General features: G+C 39.7%; 2 protein-coding genes across 3 annotated transcripts; both read left to right on the forward strand.

Moving 5' to 3' along the window:
• Positions 1-3,359: 3,359 nt before the first annotated feature.
• Positions 3,360-4,132, forward strand: Ubc84D (Ubiquitin conjugating enzyme 84D). The gene has a single exon (XM_017248811.3). It carries the CDS (start codon positions 3,494-3,496, stop codon positions 3,953-3,955), a length of 462 nt encoding a protein of 153 aa, XP_017104300.2. The 5' UTR covers positions 3,360-3,493; the 3' UTR covers positions 3,956-4,132.
• Positions 4,133-6,591: 2,459 nt separating this feature from the next.
• alpha-Est8 (alpha-Esterase-8) lies at positions 6,592-12,082 on the forward strand. Of its 2 annotated transcripts, XM_070282168.1 has the most exons (5): positions 6,592-6,780; positions 6,915-7,152; positions 10,069-10,381; positions 10,448-11,335; positions 11,399-12,082. In XM_070282168.1, the coding sequence occupies exons 2-5, from the start codon at positions 7,106-7,108 to the stop codon at positions 11,873-11,875; spliced, it is 1,725 nt and encodes a 574-aa protein (XP_070138269.1). In that variant the 5' UTR covers positions 6,592-6,780; positions 6,915-7,105; the 3' UTR covers positions 11,876-12,082. The 2 variants fall into 2 exon arrangements, with proteins under 2 accessions (XP_070138269.1, XP_017104725.2); XM_017249236.3 differs by having other exon boundaries at positions 6,592-7,152.
• Positions 12,083-14,665: the final 2,583 nt, after the last annotated feature.

The raw sequence follows: 14,665 nt of genomic DNA on the forward strand, positions 1-14,665 counted from the left end.
GTAGGGGTACCCCTAGGAAAAAACTCGAAAAATTTAAAAACGATTTTTTGCAATGTTTTGAATGAGGAAAGTGGCTCCTGGGTTTGCTGATTACAAAATGGTACTTTATTTCCTGATCGGATAACAATTGGCGGAGCTGTGCCGATCGGAAGGGCCAAAAGTGGAGGAATTTTGAAAAGCCACAATTTTGTAGGGGTACCCCTAGGAAAAAACTCGAAAAATTTAAAAACGATTTTTTGCAATGTTTTGAATGAGGAAAGTGGCTCCTGGGTTTGCTGATTACAAAATGGTACTTTATTTCCTGATCGGATAACAATTGGCGGAGCTGTGCCGATCGCAAGGACCAAAAGTGGAGGAATTTGGAAAAGCCACAATTTTGTAGGGGTACCCATAGAAAAAAACTCGAAAAATTTAAAAACGATTTTTTGCAATGTTTTGAATGAGGAAAGTGGCTCCTGGGTTTGCTGATTACAAAATGGTACTTTATTTCCTGATCGGATAACAATTGGCGGAGCTGTGCCGATCGCAAGGACCAAAAGTGGAGGAATTTGGAAAAGCCACAATTTTGTAGGGGTACCCATAGAAAAAAACTCGAAAAATTTAAAAACGATTTTTTGCAATGTTTTGAATGAGGAAAGTGGCTCCTGGGTTTGCTGATTACAAAATGGTACTTTATTTCCTGATCGGATAACAATTGGCGGAGCTGTGCCGATCGGAAGGGCCAAAAGTGGAGGAATTTTGAAAAGCCACAATTTTGTAGGGGTACCCCTAGGAAAAAACTCGAAAAATTTAAAAACGATTTTTTGCAATGTTTTGAATGAGGAAAGTGGCTCCTGGGTTTGCTGATTACAAAATGGTACTTTATTTCCTGATCGGATAACAATTGGCGGAGCTGTGCCGATCGGAAGGGCCAAAAGTGGAGGAATTTTGAAAAGCCACAATTTTGTAGGGGTACCCCTAGGAAAAAACTCGAAAAATTTAAAAACGATTTTTTGCAATGTTTTGAATGAGGAAAGTGGCTCCTGGGTTTGCTGATTACAAAATGGTACTTTATTTCCTGATCGGATAACAATTGGCGGAGCTGTGCCGATCGCAAGGACCAAAAGTGGAGGAATTTGGAAAAGCCACAATTTTGTAGGGGTACCCATAGAAAAAAACTCGAAAAATTTAAAAACGATTTTTTGCAATGTTTTGAATGAGGAAAGTGGCTCCTGGGTTTGCTGATTACAAAATGGTACTTTATTTCCTGATCGGATAACAATTGGCGGAGCTGTGCCGATCGCAAGGACCAAAAGTGGAGGAATTTGGAAAAGCCACAATTTTGTAGGGGTACCCATAGAAAAAAACTCGAAAAATTTAAAAACGATTTTTTGCAATGTTTTGAATGAGGAAAGTGGCTCCTGGGTTTGCTGATTACAAAATGGTACTTTATTTCATGATCGGGTAACAATTGGCGGAGCTGTGCCGATCGGAAGGGCCAAAAGTGGAGGAATTTGGAAAAGCCACAATTTTGTAGGGGTACCCCTAGGAAAAAACTCGAAAAATTTAAAAACGATTTTTTGCAATGTTTTGAATGAGGGAAGTGGCTCCTGGGTTTGCTGATTACAAAATGGTACTTTATTTCCTGATCGGATAACAATTGGCGGAGCTGTGCCGATCGGAAGGGCCAAAAGTGGAGGAATTTGGAAAAGCCACAATTTTGTAGGGGTACCCCTAGGAAAAAACTCGAAAAATTTAAAAACTATTTTTTGCAATGTTTTGAATGAGGAAAGTGGCTCCTGGGTTTGCTGATTACAAAATGGTACTTTATTTCCTGATCGGGTAACAATTGGCGGAGCTGTGCCGATCGGAAGGGCCAAAAGTGGAGGAATTTGGAAAAGCCACAATTTTGTAGGGGTACCCCTAGGAAAAAACTCGAAAAATTTAAAAACGATTTTTTGCAATGTTTTGAATGAGGGAAGTGGCTCCTGGGTTTGCTGATTACAAAATGGTACTTTATTTCCTGATCGGATAACAATTGGCGGAGCTGTGCCGATCGGAAGGGCCAAAAGTGGAGGAATTTGGAAAAGCCACAATTTTGTAGGGGTACCCCTAGGAAAAAACTCGAAAAATTTAAAAACGATTTTTTGCAATGTTTTGAATGAGGGAAGTGGCTCCTGGGTTTGCTGATTACAAAATGGTACTTTATTTCCTGATCGAATAACAATTGGCGGAGCTGTGCCGATCGGAAGGGCCAAATGTGGAGGAATTTGGAAAAGCCACAATTTTGTAAGATACCCCTAAGAAAAAACTCGAAAAATTTAAAAACGATTTTTTGCAATGTTTTGAATAAGGAAAGTGGCTCCTGGGTTTGCTGATTACAAAATGGTACTTTATTTTCTGATCGGATAACAATTGGCGGAGCTGTGCCGATCGGAAGGGCCAAAAGTGGAGGAATTTGGAAAAGCCACAATTTTGTAGGGGTACCCCTAGGAAAAAACTCGAAAAATTTAAAAACTATTTTTTGCAATGTTTTGAATGAGGAAAGTGGCTCCTGGGTTTGCTGATTACAAAGTGTTACTTTATTTCCTGATCGAATAACAATTGGCGGAGCTGTGCCGATCGGAAGGGCCAAAAGTGGAGGAATTTGGAAAAGCCACAATTTTGTAGGATACCCCTAAGAAAAAACTCGAAAAATTTAAAAACGATATTTAAGCAATGTTTTGAATGAGGGAATGAGGCTTCTGGGTTCGCTGATTACAAAATGGTACTTTATTTCCTGATGGGATAACAATTGGCGGAGCTGTGCCGATCGGAAGGGAAAAAAGCGGAGGAATTTGGAAAAGCCACAATTTTGTAGGGGTACCCCTAGGAAAAAACTCGAAAAATTTAAAAACGACTTTTTGCAATGTTTTGAATGAGGAAAGTGGCTCCTGGGTTTGCTGATTACAAAATGGTACTTTATTTCCTGATCGGATAACAATTGGTGGAGCTGTGCCGATCGGAAGGGCCAAAAGTGGAGGAATTTGGAAAAGCCACAATTTTGTAGGGGTACCAATAGGAAAAAATTCGAAAAATTTAAAAACGATTAAATCAAACAAAATTATCAAATACTTAAAACCAAATTCGGTATTTTTAAAATAATTTTCGTGACCAAAGTCTTAGTTGTCTTTTCTATCATTTAACAGAATTATTGGTCTACGTCATAAAAACAGAACCCATCTGAAATTTTACAAGAAAACTTTTGTATAAATATTATTTTCCTTTATCTTTCCATTATATTTTTATATAACACTAAATAACATAGATAAACTATTGGTTTATGGGGAAATTCAAAGTCGGCGTTAATAAATAGACCTGACTTCAAGGGCTCTACAAACCCCTTTTGATTTGGCTGTCATTTGTCCAAAAAAGCAATTTAAACTTACATACATTTTTTAGACTAGAAATTAGAAAGTTATATTTGATTGTTACCCTCAGAATAAGAAGCAAGACGTTTCGTCTGTTTAATGAAATGGCTGCCACACGTCGTCTGACACGGGAACTCTCCGATCTGGTGTCGGCCAATATGAGCACAGTGAGGAACATAGAAAGCAGCGATGAGTCCTTGTTGCTATGGACGGGACTCCTGGTACCGGAGAAGGCACCTTATAACAAGGGTGCCTTCCGCATCGAGATCAGCTTTCCTCCACAATACCCCTTCATGCCGCCCAAGATCCTGTTTAAGACGAAGATTTATCACCCGAACGTGGACGAGAAGGGCCAGGTCTGCCTTCCCATAATCAGTTCGGACAACTGGAAGCCCACCACGCGCACAGAACAAGTTCTGCAAGCTTTGATAGCCATCATTCACGACCCGGAGCCTGAGCATCCACTACGCTCCGACTTGGCCGAGGAGTTCGTCCGGGAGCCAAAGAAGTTCATGAAGACGGCCGAGGAGTTTACCAAGAAGAACGCCGAGAAACGACCCGAGTGAGGCCTGGGTCGGCCAGTTGTTCCCATTTTTGTGTACTTCAAAATTTAATTTAGTCCCGTGAATCGGACATTGTCTCGCATAAATTCTACCTGTTATTAAATATTCTAATTTCTTGGTTGTAATATATTTGACAAATGAATATGCTTAATTAGTAAAACATTCATACTTTCTCGATGTTCAAAAACTGGAAAAAATTCAAAAAATTAAAATGCTTAAATAACAATATGCTGAAGAACTATCACGGTAGTTTTCTGTTCTATGAAAACTATTTCAGAAAATTACACGAATTTGTAGGTGGTTAATATTTCAGTAATGTGAATAAAAATAAAATGGCCTAAAACTATGCATTACTATTTTAAAAAAAAACATTTTCTTTTAGAATATTTAATCAACGCTAGTAATATTATTTTCCTTTGCACTCCTTATCGGAACAGTATAGGCACTTGATCAGAAGTGCTTCATGACTACCATGTTATTTATGGGCAGAGTGCATTGCATTGCTCGGACTGAGTTGCTTATTGCATAATTTATGGCCAGAACTGTGCGTCGGGACAGGTTAGCACAGCTCGAATGGTGTCCTCTGGCATTTTGGACTATCGTTTAAGTTTCACGTCTGCCACTCGAGTGTCTACTCCCTTCGGCAGTAACGCGTTTAATTGAATATTTATTAAATTTTGTTGGTGAGCGAATGGCAGCGATCTCAATAAATAAGCTATTAAACGGCTTGGGATATAGCTTAAATAATTGGCTACTTTATTTGCGAGCACCACTTATAAAAAGGAAATTTTTTCGCATATTAAAAAAGTTATAAGTTTAGTTATTAAATTGACATTAACTTATTTCAAGCTCGTCTGTTTGCGTGTCATGTAGGGACAAATGGCGCAGTAAGAAATCGTTTTTATATAGTTACTCTATAGTAATGAAAACAAGAAAGGAAAGCTAACTTCGGGCGGAGCCGAAGTTTATATACCCTTGCAGTTAAAACCGGATATATATCGCAAACATCGGATATAGTTGGCCGATCCTTATGGGAATAGGAATATATAATCCAATTTATTACAATACAAAATCTAAAAAAAGTCCCAAACTTCTATCTTCAAAAATACGAAAGTTGATATTTCTACCAAATACCATTTCCGATCGTTCAGTTATATGGCAACTATGGGATATAGTCGGCCGATCCTTATGAAATTTGGTAGGTTGGATCAACTGACCAAAAATAGAATCTGTATTAAATTCCAGCTTTCTATACTCAAAAACACGAAAGTTGGGTCATTTCCGATCGTTCAGTTATATGGCAGCTATGGAATATAGTCGGCCGATCCTTATGAAATTTGGCATGACGTAATGTTTTGCCAAAAATAGCTCTCATGTCAAATTTGAACTCTCTAACTCTAAAAACACCAAAGTTATACCATTTCCGATCAATCAGTTATATGGCAGCTATAGGATATAGTCGGCCGATCCCGGCCGTTCCGACTTATATACTGCGTGCAAAGGAAAGAAGGCTGTGTGCAAAGTTTCAAGACGATAGCTTTAAAACTGAGAGACTAGTTCGCGTAGAAACAGACAGACGGACAGACAGACGGACAGACGGACAGACGGACATGCTCATATCAACTCAGGAGGTGATCCTGATCAAGAATATATATACTTTATAGGGTCGGAGATGTCCCCTTCACTGCGTTGCACACTTTTGACCAAAATTATAATACCCTCTGCAAGGGTATAAATATATGCTAGAATTGTGGCTAGTTCGGATCAATGTGTGGGAGTTTTCCGATGGCCAGCCTTTTTTCCAGTATCCCATTCATTTCATGCCTTTTGTTCTATTATTTAAGCTATCGATGATATCGCCAGGTACTTTGTTAATTGCATAGTATAATCTATACTATAGATTAATCATGGTCAAGTCTAAGGGCAGTCGGTATAGTTTTAACCACAAGGCACTTAATAGAATTACCGGAACCACTGATGAAAATTGGATATAGGCACTTTAGATTTATGAGTGGTATACACTGAGTGGTATATAGTATGAGTGGGGAGAATGTATTTCTATTTTAAACAAAATTTAAAAATGTATCTGGCTGTTCAATTTTAATTTTTTACATTTCCAAATGGGTAACCCCGTTCCAATAAAACTTATATTCCATTTAGGGGTATGTGAAACATGTTTTCCTGGCATTTATATTTGTTTTTAAACAAATGTTTAATTTTTCATTATACACGCAAGTATTAAAAATAGAGTCCTAAACTCCAATAAAAACGTAAACAATAATTTTCACGCCTGATAGCCGGACACTTGCGGTTGCTATAAACAATAAATAAACAAATCGGCAACAACAAAAACGATAACGTTTAAACAAAACCACGGCGCCCAGCACGTTCAGAAAGCGAACCCACTCAAGCAGACGCTGCCCAAAGGCCTTTGAGTGCGATTCGCACACAGTCGCGGACACACAAACAAACACATACAAGTTCATAATCTAGGCGGCCTAGAGCTAGAATATCACTCATACGACCCGGTGGTCGAGGCGGAATGAGCAAATGAGTGGAAAAATCAACAGCGTGCGAGTGTTTGTGCGCGAGGCGAACGGCGAACATTGGCGGGCACTAAACTTAGCCGGCGCTTACTTTAAATGCTCAGTTGCCGAGCGGACCCTGAGTAAAGCGCAACGCCAGCCTTAAATTCAGGCTGGAAATTTGTATTTCCTTCAATCGTCGGCAGCTGTGTCCGCTTATTTCAATTAAGCCGTTTCTGTGAAATCGGGAATAGTTCAGCTTATAGCAACAAGTGATGTGGCATTCCCACCCATTGGTTGTGTGTGCGTGTGTGAAGTTAAAGAAATAAACTTACAAAAACCAAGCCCAACTAAAATAAAAACTAATGGTTACAAATCAAAAATTTTGGTGCCCTGATACGAGTTCCGTTCAACCATTCACGACTTTTATTTTATAGATTTTTTGCCTTCTCCACCCGGTACCGTGCATTTATTTTTACTGGGATTTTGAACAGCTTGCGGATTGTGATTTGTGTATTTTTTAGTTCGCAGTCGTGTATACATACATATTGTATATCCCTGCATAGAATAATATATAGCTTACCGGGAAGGGAATCGATTGTGGTCAGTAGCGTGAGACTGCATCAAGATGTCATTCGATATAGCTGTAGCGGATCAGATGCGCATCGCATTGAAGTAAGTGGAAAAATATTAATAAAATTAATTTAATGTGGGGCAGGTTTAACAGTAAGTTGTAGAAACACGCCAGCGTCCACTACAAATTAAGTATCAAGGGTTTTTGTTGATAAGAATGTTTCTATTTCAATGGCCTTGGAGCCAATTTTATATGTTTGGTTGCGAAATCGGATACTAAGAGGCCCTATATTTTTTTCATTACCCATGTTTAATTCATCTCAGCGACTCTGTGACCAGTTAATCCATCAATCAATAAGGTCAATTGGCTGGTCGCACATTTTTCTATATTGCAACACGCCAGTTGCCATGACCGTACGTGTCTCAAGCCGAGACGCACTGATAACAGGAGTCCGGCCCGCCGAGCTTCAGTGCTTATCGATCGATTACAGACCCCTGTAGCAGATGTCGAAATCCGGTTCAGCTTAGGGGTCTTAAAAATAGGCATTCGGCCGCCGATAAGGTTATGAAAACACCAACAATTTGCATCCGCATCAGCAGCTTTGGCGATAATCAAATCAAAACGTCATCGAGGCAAAATCGCGCCAACAGACTGTGGTAATTACCATGATAATCAGTGGTCATAGCAATCTAGAAATGGTCAGCAGACATCTAGTCTGGACCTTGTACCTGAAGTGTCAATCTCTAATCAATACACATTATCTTAAATCAAACTCTGGACTCTTCCTCGAGGAAGCAGTTCTGCGAATAATGTCTAAGCTCTACACAGAAATTGATAACCGAAACTGTTAAGATTTGTCTTTTTCTTGTTTTTTTTTTTTATCAATTATTATCAATAAACACTGATAAGATTTTAAAATTCAGCTTACTGTTGAGTGGGCGGTCATATGACGCGACAGTCCCATTATCTAACTAGTTTACTACCTGATATAAATCATACATGTGCTGGCAGACAAATTATTTGCGAAATTAAATAATTATCGTTCATGACAAGTGCTTCTAGTGAACTTTATGGTTTTTTTGGTAAAAATATTTAACAAGAGTCACGTTTGGCAAATGTCAAGGTTCTTACATAAAAATGCTGCATCGACATAAACATTTGATGTTGGACAGTAAAAAATATTTAAACAGAATCAAAGTATTCAAAGTAAATTAACGAAACGAAGAAGTCAAGCAAGGTTAACCACTTGGAAGAAGTTCATCGTTCGAATGCACATTTTTTTATACAATTTTTGCCACTCTTTTGCTCTTTAGTTAAAAGTGTCTTCCACGTTTCAAAAATATATATTGGAATTAGGTGTCGGTTACACCACAGATAGTTTTAATTAAAGGCATACAATATTTTCTTTCGTTTTCTTCATATTTCCTAAATTTTATCCATTTCTTACATTTAAAATGTTGAAATTGCTTGGAATTTTTAAGACGATAAAAATTGTGATGCAGTTTAATATGGACGATTGTATTTTCCTTCTTCATATCTTTTCGCATGATTGCATGATTTTGATATATGAAAAAATATGGAATTATATATTTTTCAATTTTCCTTTGCTGGGAAAAATAATATTGAATATCGAATGCACTCAAGCAAAATGCCATTGACCTGCACCCAAAGCTTTGATGCATGGAATATTGATTGATTTGCTGAAATTTTCCATTTTCATTTCCATTTCACTTCGCCTCATCCGTTTTTAATTTGTAAATATTTTGAGTTGCCCAGTGGATTTTGTACAGTTTATTTTATGAAAAAAATTAAAATAAACACCGGCTATTATGTTTGAAATGGGTTGAAACGGCTGGAATTGATTTTGAGTTCTTTAATTTGTTGATTGGGATGTCGAAACCATTGCTTAGTTGAAAGTTTGATTACCCCGAGCAGCTAAGATGGAATATATAAATGTTCATAAATAATTAAATTCACTTTCAACCAGAGCAACAATCAACTGGTTTTAGAACTAGCAGTGTGTATTATTCAGTAGCTTGATCTGAGGGCTTGACCTCGGGCAGAATGCAAAATGGAAACTTGTAATTAGCACTAGATATCTAATAAATCACACCAATTGCACTTCAAAAGAGATTTCTACTGGAATCTCCTCAAGGCTACCAGAGATAGACACTGGGCAGCTGTTAATAAGTCGTGGCCCACTGTTTACTACACTCGTTTGCTCTCATCTCATGAGTTGTGGCCATCAGATTCGATATGAACGCGTCTGGACTGGACGGCATTCCGGCTTTTTTTATTTCACTATACGGGCATTTATGAGATCGGCTACATCGCAGTAACGTGTGGCGATCTGTTGCGGATCGGCTCACGCGTCGTTTAGAGGCACGTTCCGAAATGGAAACGCACTTGAAATCCAAATGGGCCACGCCCCCACTTGTGTGTGGTATTTTCGATGATATATGGCGCATAGTTCGATGGGGATATAGAAATTGGGGGTTTATATTCCACTAGAGGATTTAAATTTGGAAGATTTTTTAAATAATGGAAAAAAATTATCACAATTAGGTAGACAAGTTTATTGTTCATGTATATAAAACTTCAAGCAGAATTTAAAAAAAACAAGATCTATTTTTTTCTCAAGCTTATCTCAATTTTTAAACTTTAATCAGAGAACTTTACACTCTCAATTAAAAAATAAAATCCACATTTAAAAAAATTGTTTAATTTTTAATTTTCTTAAGTGTTATTACTCTTAATTGATTCAAGCCCCGTTTAGCTTCCAGGTCATCAATGAGTCTATCAGGTCATTTAGCAATCTATTTCCATTTTTGCCTATTTATAGTCCATTTTGTTTACGCGCTAATTGAAAATTTTCAAAAAAATACTAGAAAAATCGTAAAAGTTTGTGTATTTGTTTACAAACAATAATGAAAGCAAACTGGCGCACACTTTGAGAGGCGGGCACAGTACTAGAGGTGTATATTTCCCACTAGAATAAATTTTCGCTGTCCTTGCAGCTACGTCAAGTTCAAGACGAACCAGCAGCGCCTGCGCAGCAACGACAAGGTCATCGCCGACACCGTCTACGGCAAGGTGAAGGGAGTGAAGTGGCAGTCGATCTACGGCAACAACTACTACAGCTTTGAGGGCATCCCGTTCGCCAAGCCGCCAGTGGGCGAGCTCCGCTTCAAGGCGCCCGTCGAGCCGGACCACTGGACGGAGGTGCGCCGCTGCACCCGGGTGTGCTCGAAGCCCTGCCAGGTGAACGTCGTTCTCAATCTGGTCCAGGGTAGCGAGGACTGCCTGTACTTAAATGTCTACACCAGGGAGGTGAGTCCTGTCAAAGTTTATTTATTATCCTTAAAGATCTTGGCTAAATAAATAATTTTTTTTCAGCTGCATCCGCACAAGCCTCTACCGGTTTTGGTTTGGATCTATGGCGGTGGATTTCAAATGGGGGAAGCCTCACGGGATCTCTACAGTCCCGATTACATAATGATGGAGCATGTGGTGCTGGTAGTAATATCCTATCGCCTCGGAGCACTGGGATTCCTAAGCTTCGCCGACGAGGAGTTAGATATACCTGGGAATGCAGGTCTCAAGGATCAGGTGATGGCCCTACGGTGGGTCAAGAAGAATTGCCAATTCTTTGGCGGGGACCCTGAGAACATTACGGTTTTTGGCGAGAGTGCTGGCGGAGCTTCCACGCACTACATGATGCTAACGGATCAGGCCAAGGGTCTGTTTCACAAGTCTGTGATTATGTCGGGATGTGCACTTTCGCCCTGGGCACAAATTCCCACCCACATCAACTGGGCCTATCGTCTGGCCCAGGCTACAGGATACACCGGCGAGGAGAACGATCGCCAGATATTTGCCCACATCAAGAAATGCAAGGCCAGCACCCTGCTGAAGGTGGCCGATGATATTATAACCATGGAGGAGCGACATCAGCGACTCACCATGTTTTGCTTTGGACCCACCATAGAACCCTACATGACTCCTCACTGTGTGATCCCAAAATCGCCACTAGAGATGATGCGAAATTGTTGGGGCAGCAGCATTCCCATGGTTATCGGTGGCAACTCGTTCGAGGGCCTACTCATGTTCCCGGAGGTGAACAAGTGGCCAGAGTTGCTCTGCAAACTGGGTGACTGCGAGTACTTGGCTCCCAGGGATGCCCACCTGGACGAGGACCAAAGGAAGGCGTTTGGCAAGTACGTGCGCGAGGTCTACTTCGGAGACAAGAAACCCGGACGAAAGACCATTTTGGAGTACAGTGATGTGAGTAATCGCAAAAAAAATAAACAATCTAGAACCTTCTAATCACATTCCTTAAATTTTTAGCTCTTTTCGTATAAATATTTCTGGCACGGCATCCAAAGGACATTGCTCTCGCGAGCCAATCACGCACCTTCAACACCCACGTTCCTCTATCGATTCGACTTCGACTCGAAGCACTTTAACATTATGCGGATTATCACCTGCGGACGCAAGGTACGCGGCACCTGCCATGCCGACGATTTGTCATATTTGTTCTACAATGCGGCGGCGAAGAAGCTAAAGCGCCGCACGGCCGAGTTTAAGACAATAAGGCGACTGGTCTCAATGGTGGTGCAGTTCGCCATTTGCGGGGATCCCAACATCCCGATGGTCACGCACGACGAGAAGCATCAGGCCCAAGGGGCGTGGCTGCCCATTTCGCGCGACGACAAGGTGTTCAAATGCCTGAATATATCGCACGATGTGCAGGTGATTGATTTGCCCGAGGCCGAGAAGATGCGAATCTGGGACAACGTCTATGACAGACAACTCCTATATTAAATAGTCCTCTTAACTTAAGAGTCTCTTATTTGCTCATGACACTCCCCATTTAGATATAGCAATATAGACCCTAAGCCGGCCCCGCGGTGGCCTTAAATGCACATCAAATGTACACATGTAAATAGCGATTTTTTATAGCCTAGCCATAGGACTAAAAGTTAGTCACTAAATAAAAAATGAATATGTTTACGGACACAATTGGGTAAATATCTTGTTTAAATTAAAAACTATTCAGTTGGCCCTAAAAGCTTAAAAGGTTTTTAACCATATACTATGATGACTGTTTACACTGTTTAATGCTGTTATTATTGTTGCTAAAATATTTCTAAATTAGACAACCATTTGTTGGGTGTGAGAAAACAAACCATAAATTTATCTGCTTATGAATTCAAGTGTGTTTGTGGAATTACGCTTGTGTGCGTTTGGGTTAAATCCATGCCAAAGCTACCCCATAAAGTATGCAACGTGTTATGATATTAAAAATACTTAAATACTCAAACATGACAATATTAACACCTGCACAAAAAACCAGACAGCGCTCCACACACACGCGCATTCAGGTGATTGCTGTCAGGTGACAAAACCAAAATCCCCCGCACACCTGCCCCCAGACCAAAGATACACACATGTCCCTACGCACACATTTGTGTTTGTGTTCTTGCCCCCCTCTCTACAGCCCGTTGTGGAGAGGATGTTGTGTTTATGTGTTTGTGTCTATGGTAACTTCAAAGGCCGCTAAAAACACAATTCAGACAAATACCCTCTCAGTCAAACCGTTAACCTCTGCAGCTCCCCACTCCCGCACCATATGGGCCAGCCATTAATTGTAATTAAAAACTTACACGTGCTTCAAATTTAGCAAAGCTCCGCAGCGTTGACTTCCGCTGACCTTTGCCCGCTAACGGCTCTTTTTCGACATTCGGTTTATGTTGTAATATCGTAATTATTATTTACAGGTGCTTAGCAAATTTCGTGGACCTCTGGCTTTTCTTGTTTTTAATTTTTGGGCCGCATTTCAGGCATGACCGAATTATAATTTCAAGTCTTTTGGAAAGCCGCAAAATATGCAAAGACTTACGGGAGAATGCCCCCACAAGGTTGTTTAATTATTCTCTAAAAGATTTAAGTCAAGAGATTTTTAGTTAAATTTGTGGTTTTACTAATTTTATTAGTTTCTACAATAATTAAATTTTCGTATTAATATAAGAAAACCGCAGTCTTCGCTGAAGTCAAGGCTAATCCTTATTAAAGGCAAGTATATCCTGTTACTTTCACTATTATTTCGCTTTCAAACGACCAACTCTCAAGGCACCCATATCAATTTCCTTTTCAGGACATTCCTTAAAAGAAACTATCCTTTTTCCGCAGCCACTCCTCCCGGATCTAAAACGAACAGAGTGTGTCAGAAGTTTTTGTTCGAATTTTAAAATCACAGACAATAGTTTTGTGTCACGTGCAGGAGCCAGGAGTGGGATCAGACCTTTGATGGCACAAAAAAAAAGAGCCAACGCCGCTCCCCCAATTATCCTGTCCTAGAAACAATAACAACTTCAACATGGTAAGCTGAAGCGCTAACAACAAGGACGCATGTTAACCGTGCGCTGTAATCAAGTCACGAAATGGCATGGAAAGTCACGCGAGCAGCCGGAAAATTATGACTTTTCGCCGGTCCCGAGGAGGACACTGATGAGGGGCGGGCACGGTGGTTGGGGCGTGGCAGGGAGAGTACGCTTTGATTTGATTTGCCTTTGAAAAATTCATGAGGCAATTGTTGCGCGGCGCGAAATCCTCACATTATCATGTGCGACTTGAACCGTTGAGCCGGCACGTTGTTTCCATTCACTTCTTGGACATTTGATATTCCATTTACATTTTCCCAACCAAACCAACTTTGTGGCGGGAAAACACGGAAGCTTAAGTTGCGAGTTTGCCGTGTATGAATTTTTAATTCAATATAATTTTGGCTTTTGGGAAAACCACTTAGTCACTGGCCCGATTTTCAGACTTCTTCGAAGCTCTTATCCCAAAAATCGCCCAGAGTAAACAGTTGAAATATGGACAACATATGGTCGGGGTAAGTCCCCAAAAACAGAAATTCAGAATGGCACATTTTGCCATTATTAATACTTTTTCTGGCACTGCTGATTGAAATCAGTTGGGCTTAATCAAAATCATTTAAAATCTAACAATGTGCCGACCTGACAATGCCAGGAATAGCACAAAAAAACGACAACTTTAGTTAAATTGATTTAAATGAATTAGAGAACCATTCGCACATATTCACATATACGTGTGTTCGGAAAAACGTGCCAGCACTCCCAGAGCACGAGATCGTCCACAGAGATGAGAAAATCGAGAGCGTTTTTTGATTCGCAGAGCAGTAATGCTACATATATGCGAAAAAATATCAGATTGTAAAAGCTCTCTAATAAAAGAGCGCATGGCAACATAAGCGCCAAAAGTCACGAGAGTTTATATTACCCCCCATCCAAGGTTATTTATTTAGCATATCATAAATATAAACAAATCTTTTGCCTGCTCATTCAAAACATGCACAGGGCAAAATATTATAAAAGAAATATATATTAATTAATAAATAAAGGAAATAATGAAATAAATATTCAAAAAAATAATAAAATAAAATATTTCCATATTATGTTTTATTAAAATATCCCTTTTATTTTATTCATTTTCATAAAAAACAACGACTGGGGTTACATAGTTTCGTTTAATTTATATATTTGCCGAATACTTTTCTCTGTGTTGGGGTTATTTTTCTATAAACATAAT

Source organism: Drosophila bipectinata, chromosome 3R (genome assembly GCF_030179905.1).
Source record: "Drosophila bipectinata strain 14024-0381.07 chromosome 3R, DbipHiC1v2, whole genome shotgun sequence".
Lineage (NCBI taxonomy): Eukaryota > Metazoa > Arthropoda > Insecta > Diptera > Drosophilidae > Drosophila > Drosophila bipectinata.

What these genes read in the sequence shown, in the direction of transcription:
- Ubc84D (XM_017248811.3), top strand. Translation starts at nt 3,494, where the DNA reads ATGGCTGCCACACGTCGTCTGACACGGGAACTCTCCGATCTGGTGTCG.
- alpha-Est8 (XM_017249236.3), top strand. Translation starts at nt 7,106, where the DNA reads ATGTCATTCGATATAGCTGTAGCGGATCAGATGCGCATCGCATTGAA. An exon ending in CAGATGCGCATCGCATTGAA is followed by an intron (nt 7,153 to 10,068) that starts GTAAGTGGAAAA and finishes CTGTCCTTGCAG; the next exon opens with CTACGTCAAGTTCAAGACGA. An exon ending in TAAATGTCTACACCAGGGAG is followed by an intron (nt 10,382 to 10,447) that starts GTGAGTCCTGTC and finishes ATTTTTTTTCAG; the next exon opens with CTGCATCCGCACAAGCCTCT.